The following is a 12,191-nucleotide window of genomic DNA, read 5'->3' as shown; positions in this document are numbered from 1 at the left end:
GGGAAAACCATGGGTAACTGCTACTTTGCAAATAATTATGTACAAAAATGTGTTGTAATAAGTTGTATAGTATATTTCTCAAAATAAAAATTTATTGTGCAATCTTTGCTTTTATTTTGTTATAGGCCTACTGCAATTACAATTTTATTTCTTTGACTAAGCTTATATCACATACCGGCTTGTTTTCTTTTGTGATGCAACTAAAGTGCCTAATAAGTCTTGGACTATATAAAATTGCTAACTTTCAGGTTCTGCATCTCTTCTCGCATCTAAATGGCCAGGAGAAGCTTACACAATCCATTCCTGCTGAGGTTCCAGTTGACTGACAGTCCAGTCAGCAGTAATGAACCTTTGTTAAAACTTACCTCTGAGCCATTCAATCCTTCCTTATCTTGCCTTTATTCTGAAATATGAAGGCTGTTCAAAAAGTTTCGGACTTTTGTTACTTAAAAGTGCATTTATTGAACTAGAGCTCAAAACTTCTAATCCCCTCAAAGTAGTCTCCTTGGTAATGTCACACACTTCTTCCAGTGCTTCTGCCACTGTTCAAAACATTTCTGGAAGCATCTTTTGGAATGCTGTTAAACTTGGCTGTCGTATTTTGTTTAATGTCTTCTTTTTCTTAACATTTTTTCAGGGTCATTTTCAGTTTAGGAAATAGCCAGAAGTCGCAGGGAACCATGTCGGGCGAATACGGAGCTTGGCGAACCAGAGGTATGTTGTTTTTAGTGAGAAAACTCTGAATTAGATATGGGCAAGTGCATTGTCGTGATGGAGCTGCCAAGTTTTTTGTTACAAACAGTTTTGGTCGTTTGCACCACACAGCATCACATAGGTGACTAAGAACCTCAAGATAGTATTATTTTGTGATGGTTTGGCCGTGTGGTGTATACTCATGATGCACCATTCCACTGGAATCAAAGAAGACTGTCAACATGACATTGACTTGGCTGCAGATTTGCCGTGCTTTTTTTGGTCTTGTAGATGACATGTGTTTCCACTGCAATGATTGCATCTTGGTTTCCAGATAAATCCAAGATTTATCACCAGTGATTACTGTGTTCGGGGTTACTGTGTGCAATATCCAGCATGTTTTATGCAATTTAAAGGCAAAGTTGTTTTTGCTCCATTGGCAGCAACTTTAGAACAAATTTTGCAGACACTCTTCTCATTTTCAAATTCTCAGTTAAAATTGAATGTACTGACCCAATGCTGACCCCATTTTCTTCTAGTTCTCGGACTATAAGATGATGGTCCTCGGTGACTAAATTTCACACTTGTTCAATAACAATCTCATTCTAGCTTGTCAATGTGCTACCTGAACGCGATCCACTTTCCACTAAAGTTTGACCATTTTTGAATCGATTGTGGAACTCTTTTAATCAAGTACTGCTCATGGCAGACTTCCCAAAAGCCTGTGGAATCTTGCAAATTGTTTTCACTTGCGAATCGCTAAGCTTTTGGCACAATTTAATGCAGTAATGCTGCTCAAGTTTTTCTGCTATTTTATAACTTGATATAAACTGCCGAACACAATAGAGAAGTCTACACTACTAGACTGACTGGCTGCGACTTAAGCTTTGTCATGATACGAAACAGTTCATGACAGTCCCTTTCACACCTCCACAAAGCTTAGCCGCCAGCACTTCATTCGTTTAAGTGGGAGGACAGAACGTCCGATAATTTTTGAACTGCCCTCGTATTCTTATAAAAAATAATGCCAGTATAATACAAATGGTATGGGCAGATTTAAATCCTCAAAACTAAATGTAGTGATTTTCTACATATAAGAATGGCATATGTCCAAAATTCTGCTATTGTTTCTCTGATTGTATTTAAACTTAATTCCAGGGTGTTCTTTATCTTAACTAATTTTGTTGATACAGAATAAACAGGTTTCAAGTTAAACAGGTAAAATAGTTTTTGATGACAACTAAGGATTAAAATAAAAGAGGATAACATAACAATATGTTTATTTAAAAGTGTAACACATCATTTTATGATTCATAATTAAATATTTAATTTAAAATCCAATTAAATTAAATTTACAAATAATAATTACATGTTAAAAATATATAACTGGATCTATGGCATTTACAAGCCTGGTGTAGGTTAATGTAAAGATCCTTTCTTTTCCTCTAAAAGGAAATAAATTAAAACATTCCCTTTATCTGTGTATACAACTTCTGAATGACTGATTAGGAATATTGCGGCTATACCATATAAAAGTGTAGGAATACCTGAAAAAATCATATCAATTAGTACACAAATAACCATATAAGTGCAAAGGTTATTTTTGACAATGGAAGGATTGTGAAGGAAAACAGGTAGAAAGTACAACATTAGAACCGTGTTTAAAAACACACAATACTCTTAGACAAAGTCTCCAATAAAAACAAAACCAAAAAATGGCACACAGGATTCCAAAAACTGTGTTTACAGTATAAAATGTAGTTGCAATAGGGAATACACAGGCAAGACAAAAAGACCACTAAACGTAAGGATAAAAGAGCACAAAGAAAACACAAGAAAGGGTCTCACAGAAAAGTAAAAAATTGCACACCATTGTTAGTCCGAAGACCATCATATGAATTGGGATGAAGCCAACATAATACATCGGGAACCACATTTCTTCAAAAGGAAATTAATTGAGGCAACATACATTAAATTGGCAGACCAACCAATCAGTCAACCATCAGTCGAGATTAGGCTGCTTTGATTGCCAATTCTAAAAATGAGCTAAAAAGAAAACCAAAAGTATCAAACGAATCAGATATTTGTAATAAACCAACGCAGAGTCACAATATGGTTTTAAGAAGTTCATCTAGCATGAACCAATAATAACAAAAGGGCCTGATCCCCTTCCTTTTTATTTCCGCCATCTTATTTTTTTGTCTGCCGTGACGATTGCCATTAGCGTAGTGCCCTCTGGTCAGTCGTAGGTGGTTAGTAGATGAATGCAGATGTATTGTGACCTGTATTCTGTAGTTCAGTTTTATTATTAAGTGTTGTATATAGTTTTTTACTAAGTAAATGTTTTTAGAGTTAGTGAAGTTGACAAACAATATGGTGGTTGTGATTCCTGACTTGGGCGTGCCACAACGCTTTGGTATGATTTGTTTATTTTAAGCTAGTTTGTAATTACGTATTAGGTTAGTTATACCTGAAGAAGAGATCAGATTACAGATCTCGAAACATAGTGTTACTGATTTCTTGTTTCACTGAACGATGGCAAATGTCCGGAAAAATCCTGTTTCCTTCAACTACACAGGACACTTTACTTTTTGGATATAGCAAGCCTTAATCAGTGGGTAATCCAATATTAGGCCAAATGAGTGTCAATAACACACATTCATCATCTCTTTTGCAGACCGTTTTGTGTTTATAGTATTAAACAAATGCTCTCATGTCACTGTCTAGCCAGCACGAGATAACAGTGGTGCAAATGTATTCCATCGATCATCATAATTCTTAATACGATAATCATGTATTCAGAGTCAACTGTGTAACATTTGTAGCAAGCAACTGGCAGAGGATTATAATTTTGTTACCTGACCTTATAGCAGTATTTTTATTGAGATGCCCTGATTTGAAAGTGAGATGAATGTATTGAATATCCCTGTCCAAGGCAACCTTAGTCCACCTAAGGTATTATTTATCCCCCCTCCCCCATTTAAACATGAACTGCCCTGATATGCTACTTCTAACACAGGCACTTGCTAATAGTTCTCTACTGTCACATGTAAAAATCATTTTGTAGAAAATAAATTTGATTCTTAAGTGATTTGAAATAGGAAACTGCTATAACAGATGACTCACTACAAGCTTTGAAACTTGTTAGCAATGATGCAATAATGCTACACCAGGGATAGGCAAGGTAGGAAAGATAAATGCATAGTACACCGTAGCATATAAGTAAGCAAATTTGTGGACATCTGCAGCCAATCAAAGTATGAAAAGAGCAATAAATTTTTCAAATTTACTTTATCCAAAACATTACCTGTGACAAAGATATGGAAGGACTAAATTTCCATAAAATGTTCAAGTACAGCTGCATTTTTTTGAAGGAGCTTTTTTTTCAATACAAGTAAATATTCTCACCTACATTGAGCAATGCAAATGAACGATCCATTGAATAAGTAGCTAAGACAAAGGAAGAACATGCAACAAATAAAAGTAATATAAATTTTGTAGAAGGGTCTGGTGGAACAGGTAAAAAATTTGTTTGCCATTGCTTGGTTTATTATTGCAAAATTAACAATTTTGGCATAATTACTGTACCTTGGACTGAAATAGCAGTAATGTTATTACTCCATGATCGCATAGTACAGTCATTTCAAATTACCACTGAGGCAGAACAAGACTTATGTATCTGCAATAGCAAGGAAGTGGCAGTAACATAAGAGGTTAGACTGAATATATGGAATGAAGTTCCAATTGCCAGAAATTATGCGCTTTAATAGTGCATATTTGGAGTCCCTTATTGGAGTAAAGTTATGATTCTTAGAAGATTCTTCAGGCAGGCATTATCAGTGGGTTTTCTCATGCTTCCAGACAAACAATATTGTACAACACAGCAATGAAGGTTCATCTATTAGGCCAATTTCATGTGTTTTAAAACTTACATAAGAGAATAAAGAAGAATTACTTTTCTTATTGGATGTTTAGAACTGTAGGTGTTTTTTTTCACCAGAAAATGAATCAGCAGAAAGATTTATTGTCTACAATAATATCAGCTTAAGGGATTATTTCTGGAATTTGTAGGTATATGTACTTTGGAAGATGGAATTAACTTTAAATTAATTGATTTTACTACTTAGAAAACAAAGAATATTTTGGTACTATATGAAGATATAAAGGAACTGACACCATTCAAATATTGACTACCTGAGTGTCACACTCCACACAACAGTGCATTCCAAACACTCACTTTTCCTTGCCTCAATTAACACTAACTGCATTGGATGTGTTATTTCTTGTGTAAATCAAAGGTTTTAGACAGTTTATACCTAAGTGGGTTGCCACCACATACATTAAGTAGAAATTTGAGCAATGGCAATTTTGCTGGGAGATTAAATTTGAAAATAGTAAGTAGTTTATTAAATGGAACTAGTAAAATGGTTAAAATGTGTTTAAACACTTTTTACAATTAAAGAGAAAATAACAGGGAGTAACCAAGTACAAAGTATTTTGCCAAGGAATAATTTGATACTACTGTATGAGTTGTAATATTCAGAGTGCATTCATTTCATGATATTAAAGTAGAAATTCATTCCAAAAGCAATATAATTTTAAAATTGTTTATACAGGAATACAATAAGAGCTAATGATGTATTATATTTCTTTAAAAGTTTGTTCAAATATATTTAAAATACTTCAGGCTGAAAATAAATCCCTAGTCTTAATGGGTGATGTTAACTTTGACAGACTTACTGAAAATACTGATAACACATTGTTTGAAGAGGATTTACTGACTTACGGAATCCGAGGTCTTCCACTGCCGGCAACTCGAATAACTCACAACTCAAGATCATCCATTGACTGTATATGTACAAACCTATCAGAGGATAAAGTAAGTTTTTCAATGACTGAAACAGGAATATCTGACCATTTAGGACAATCATGTAGCTTCCATCTAGGATTAAAACGTACACATGAAAATAGAAGCTCATTCAAAAGAATCTACAGAAGGAGAAACCTTGAAAACTTGAAAGCCACACTTGCATTAGAAAACTGGGATTTCGTTCACAATGCCCTTGATGCAGAAGAAGCCTTCAAATCATTTCAAACCATAATGGCTAGAACACTGGATAATGCTGGCCCAAAGAAAAGAACTAGAACAAAACGTAAATCTAACCTTAAGATCTACTATGACGAAGAAGTTATGATGAAAGATTACTTCCTTAGAGCATACTTTAAGTATGAAATGACGGGGAATGAAAGCGACAGGATGACAATGATTACAAAAAAGAAAGCGTATGACATTAAACTTAGAACCCTTAAACGCAACAGTGCCGCTGAACATATAGCCCAATCAAACAACAAGTCCAAAACTCTTTGGGAGATTATCAATTCAGAAAAACAAAACAAACTATCATGCAGTTCTTTATCGAGTTTAGAAATAGATGGCAAGATAGAAAACAATCCATATCTCATGACATCTAAATCTCTACTTCTCACAGATTGCAGACAGAACACTTGAAAAATCCCGTAACAAGATTGAAAACAATAACATACTCCCCCTAACTGGAAATGCCTTCACCTTATATCAAGGTGAACCACTAAATCTAACTCCTACTGAATCCAGTGAAGTACTAAGAGTTATTCAGTCACTGAAATTCAAACTTTCTTGTGGTGTTGATGAAATTCCATCGAAAGTAGTAAAACACCGTGCAACATATTTAGCAGCCCCACTTGTAAGCATAATAAATAAATCATTTAATCTTGGCCAATTTCCATCTGGTTTGAAACTCTCCAAAATTTACCCTAAACACAAAAAAGGCTCCACAACCAAAGCAGAAAACTATCGCCCAATTTCACTGATCTCCACCTTTTCAAAGATCATAGAGAAGATTGCACTTTCGAGAATGCTGGTCCACCTTGAACACTATGACCTAACAAAAAGTCAGCACAGCTTCCTCAGAGGAAAATCTACAATCAGTGCCATCACAAGCCTTACTGAATATGTCATCGACCAACTTGAAGACAATGACTATGTATCAGCAGTCCTATTAGACTACAGTAAGGCTTTTGACTGTTTGGGCATGAGCTGATTCTTAAGAAACTGTCTGCACTAGGGATTCAAGGCAGAGCAAATGACTGGGTGGCTAGCTATCTCGAGGGACGCAAGCATATTGTTGAAGTACAGAAAACTGTAAACTGGACAAAGCTGTACTTACAGATCCAAAACAGCTCCAGTGAATAGAGGAGTCTCACAGGGCTCAGTATTGGGTCCATTTTTGTTTTGTACTTTTTACTACTGATTTTTCACATTATATCAATACTGAAAACGTAAAAACTATTATGTATGCAGATGATACAACCCTTCTTATAAAAATGACTCTGCACTGGGCCTGCATGCAGACATTGTCACATCAACAAACAAAACTCTGCAGTACTGCCTGAAAAATGACCTAGCAATTAACCCAACAAAGACCACCCAAATTAATTTTAGCAGAAGACAAGATAAAATTCCTAACGTCCAAAACATCAAAATAGAAAAACAATCAAAACTGTTAGGCATAGTGATTGATGCTTAACATTAGTGATATGAACAATAGTGATATGAATCTTACCTGGACTGATCATATTAACAGTTTGACTAAAAAGCTTGGATCTGGAATCTACACAGTAAGAAGAATTAAGTGGATAGGAGGACTGCAAGCGGCAAAGACGACTTACCATGCTGTTTTTGAATCCCATATAAGGTATGGTATGTCAGTATGGGGAGGAACATCTGCCCATAATCTTAGCAAGATTTTACTCTTCCAAAAAAAGGCAATAAGGACACTGGCAGATCTGGGTCCACTTGAAAGCTGCAGAGAAGCTTTTAAGACTTTAAAACTCATGACTGTCATAGCACTGTACTCTGTAGTTGTCCAGACAGTTGAAATGGAGTTACCAAGAGCTAAGGATACTCACTCCCACAACACCCGGAGAGCAACTGACTACCTCCTTCCTGGGCACCATACTACACGGTAGAGCAGGAAACCATCCTACATGGGAAGAAAAATGTTCAACACCCTACCTCTCGACCTGAAAAATCTTGGAGGGAATGAGTTCAAGAAAAGCCTTCAAGACTGGCTCGTGGACAGACCCTTTTACACCATGACAGAATTTTTTGACTCTGTAAACAGTACATTGTAAAGCAAGAGACCTGAAGATTTTAATTCTTTGTAAATTTTGACGCCATTACACTTCTTTATGTTGTTGTAAATAGAACTTTTGCCTATTGAAAATATAATATTTCAAAATTTAAGTTATCTCTTGAAAACAAATTACTCACAATTTTTGTGGGGTTACAATAAATAGCACTTAAAAATAAGCGGTAATTCTATTTACCTTTTAAGTTGAAAATGCTTTGGGAGACCTAAGCAAGAGTTAGCTTCAAGTAAATAACTTACAGATAAAGGCTCTCAGTCTGCTTGGTGTATCACAAGAATTCACATAAGGGCTGCTTGTCAGAATAAATTTCAAGCGAAATCACATATGAAAATATTGTCTATTATTGGATTCATCCTCAAACTTTTGTAATGTGCTTAAACTTTGCTGATTACTATATTACAAGTACAATTATGATAGCGATTTTATTTCACAAAAAGCTCCCTCAAAATAAACAAAGCAATAAGACGTTGACAGAAGACTAAATCTTTAAAATGGACTTATGCTGAAAAAGGTTTAAATAAATTATTTTTAAACAAAAGATAAGTTGAGAGATAAATTACATTACTGTATTTACCAACAACTGTACTAGCAAAGTAATTAAAAAAAAAAACTAACAATATGCGAGTTTATCAAAATTTATTATTCACTTTTGAAACAAGATTTTAGTAGTTCCTTAAATATTGAACATAATTTCAGTTTTTTCTTAACCATGAAGAAAATATGTTTATTACAACCTAGGACTTCTCATGTAATCTCCAGGACTAGTCCAAGGCATATATGAAAAGATTCCCAAATTATAAATTTAACTGAAATAATTGATTTTTTAAGAAAATTTTGATTCAATACACGTTAACTTTCTTTGAAACCTGAGATTGAAGATTACTCTATCAATTGATAGTTTAAGTAAATACAAGGTAGGAGTAAGCCAGACCATGTTTTGAACCATGGTTTCACTGAGATTCAATGAAAAATTTTTGTCATTAGCACATTTCATTATTGATAGATAGAACAACAGATAATCATACAGCAAAGAAATCTTTTACATTCCCCCGGCAAATAAAAGAGAAATTGTGTCAGCCTACAGTTCAAAGACTTTAGCTGCGCACGTGACCTTGAGTGTGTGGTGATAGACGTGAGGTGGTGGCGGGCGGGGTAGCATTATGCGCTGCGTCCCGAAAACATTTCCTGTGACTTATGGGTAAAACCCTCCTTTCAGGAATCGTATTGGCCCAAATAACTCATCACACTCACTACAATCAGTCTATTTTGTGACAGTGCTGATTTTTTTTGGAATTAAATAATAAGAAAATACCAAATAATAGCAAAAATAGGAATTATCCTTGTTTTTCAGTTGTTATAGTGTTGTTTAAACGTGTTCCTAATAATAATTTATTTGTCAATACTAATCTGCAAATCGAAATCGTGAGTTTAAAGTCGTTAAAGAGTTTGTTTGCGCCTTCATCTCAGCGGCTAGCACGTAAACGCCACACAGATAGCGTTTATTTGTTGAAAGGGTAGTATTAGGACCATACGAGCACAGCTAAATTCCTCCAACTGTACTGAGTGGTAAATAGATTTCAACAACGCAACATCATATAACTCATTCTTGTCTACATAGAATGTTTCATGCAAAATTTCAAATTCACAGATGAATCTTGCCACATGATAAATTAATATTTTTGTTCATTAAACTGAGTTTCATATCAGTGTATCTGCACCAAGTCACCATAAAATGATGTTGGGGTAGTGTATTAATATGTCACATGTTAGCATTTCTTATAAGTATTGAATTTGATTAGAAATTGATTTATTTTTCTATTTTCTTATTGGCATTATGGTTACATGTAAGACCAATGTAAAAAATAATCGCAGCCACTCAGCTAAATCCCACGAAGTGACATGCACTGTCATCAAACTGAGTGTTGCTCACATCAAAATGAAGAAACTTTCAAGTCTATATGCCTGTTCGTTTTCAAGATATCGTGTGATAGACAAACAGACTAAGAGAAATGACATTTTTTGCAGTCCTCTTGAGTCATAGGATTCTCTAAAGCAACCAATTAATTGTATGTAAATAATAGAATAGTGAAAGGAGCAGGTGTTATATAAAGTATTCATACATCAAAACCATCAACAACAACAACAAGCATGGATTTAGAAACAGAACACTATCCTGTACATCAACTCTTCCAGATCTTGTGATCCTTCATGAGCTCCAAATCTTTTTAATTCGGTTTAGATATTAAGTTAAATTTGGGTTATGAAAGCATTTGTAAAGATGTGTTTTTAAGAATAATCAAACACATAGCAAAACAAAATGATTTTGGAGAAAGATGAAAACTTGGTGTTTAGATCACTGTCTCTTTAATTAAAATTTGGTATACATGTTTAATAAAATGATGAATTAATCTTACAAAAGGTTTGAGTTTCAAACTAGAAAAGGTTCTGTACAGAAAGTGAAACAATAAAAGTTTATTATTTTCTCCTGATTTGATAAAACTTGAGTTGTTGACCTTTTGACCACAATAAATGAAAGTAAAAGAGGTAGGCTATAATTTTTACACTGAGACAACTGAGACGCCAGATGGTGGCGTGTGTCTGTATGCTGATGATTCAAATGTTTTGTTTTCTGGTCAGAAGCTTGAGAATATTGAAAATCTCGTCATATATTGGTCTAAGTAGGATTAAGGATTTTTTTGACAAAAATAATCTTTTATTAAATTCAGATAAATCTAATTATATTTCTTTTTCTACAAAGCAATCCAGATCAAATTTAAACTGTGACATTTTTCTAGACAATGACAGACTTAAACAAGTAGACCACACAAAGTTTTTAGGACTTATAATAGATCAAAATTTAGCTTGGGATAAACATGTAGATCATGTTACTAAGAAGATGTCTACTGGTCTATATGCACTGCGACAAATGGCAAAAAATTAGTAATTTACATACACTTAAATTAATATATTTCTCTTTGATCCATTCACATTTAGCTTATGGAATAAGCATTTATGGAGCAACAACAATAAGTAATTTAGATAGGCTTTTGGTCCTACAAAAAAAATCTTTGAGAATCATGAAAAATTTAAGATATACAGATTCTGTTAAACATATTTTTTCTGAACTTGGAATTCTGACAGTATATGGTTTATACATATTTGAATCAATATGTAAAACAGTTTTTTGATCCGATACTACAAACCAATAAACATACATATAATACCCGTTTTAATAGACATGTCGATCAACACAATCTTGAATTTTACAAAAAGAAAACATATTACAGAGGTGTTAGATATATACATAATTTACCAACAAAATTTATAATGGAAACAAATCTGTTAAAATTTAAAAAAGAAGTCAAAGATTATTAACTTAATTTGTCTCTTATATTCTTTTGAGGAATACTTCAATACAAAAACCAATTAATTCATTTAAAGAAGAATTGAAGATAAATTGTTAAGATGTTACGATTGTATTTTTTTACTTATATTTTAAAATTAATATTAGTATTTAGTTTCATTGTAGTGACGCTATTCTTTGTACCTTGTACATATTACAGAATAAAGTAGTTTGACTATTGACTATTGACTATAGACAAGAACATCAACACAAATATCCTAAATTTACAAATTTCAAGATTTATAAATTTGTGTTTCCAAGAAATTGTTACTACTTAGTTTCCAATACAATAATAGAGAATTGTTTATTACAATTATTACGGCAGTATAAAGGTTTTAAGTATGTATGAATACTTTTTGGCATGCTTTTCTTTTTATATTCTTACCTAAGTTTAATACTTTGATGATTCTCATCATTTGATTGTCCATGGACAAATCTGTGTACGGCCTCTTGGTACAATGATATTTAATGTACGGGTAACAACCTGTTCTCAGTATGTGATAGTTACTATCGCCAACCTTCCAGTTGAAATGAGAGTGGCCTCGCTGGTCGTTGATAACACTTGAATATTTAACAAAGTAGGAAGTCCACGGTGGTTCATTACACTGTTTCAAATAGTTTGTAAGTACTAGTGAAGCGGGTGGCTTAATTTTTCTTAACATTTTTTTAGTAATTTGTTGATTCAAATTATTTTCCAGTCTGTAACACAAAAAAAGTATTTAGCCAGTTTCAAGAAAATAAAACTATAGTTTGTTGAATTTAAAATGTTTATTATTTAAACACATTCACTACTGGTGATGCATAAACGTGTCTCTACTTGCACACCTACTTCCTTCCTATTGATAGTCTAATAGTATATTGCCAATTACAGGTTACTGCAGTAATCTATCTTATATATATAAAA

General features: G+C 33.6%; 1 protein-coding gene across 1 annotated transcript; it reads right to left on the bottom strand.

Annotated features, from left to right (window-relative positions):
• Positions 1-1,956: 1,956 nt before the first annotated feature.
• On the bottom strand, positions 1,957-11,986 carry LOC124374742 (uncharacterized protein C15orf61; the record flags this gene model as incomplete). Its single annotated transcript, XM_046832903.1, is given in 2 exon segments — positions 1,957-2,240; positions 11,673-11,986. Coding segments are annotated over 2 exon segments (405 nt in total). The 3' UTR covers positions 1,957-2,112.
• Between the last annotated feature and the right edge of the window lie 205 nt (positions 11,987-12,191).

Source organism: Homalodisca vitripennis, unplaced genomic scaffold, assembly GCF_021130785.1.
Source record: "Homalodisca vitripennis isolate AUS2020 unplaced genomic scaffold, UT_GWSS_2.1 ScUCBcl_9870;HRSCAF=18507, whole genome shotgun sequence".
Classification (NCBI taxonomy): Eukaryota; Metazoa; Arthropoda; class Insecta; order Hemiptera; family Cicadellidae; genus Homalodisca; species Homalodisca vitripennis.
The sequence above is the reverse complement of the archived record's forward strand: the minus strand, read 5'-3'. Positions and strand labels throughout refer to the sequence as shown.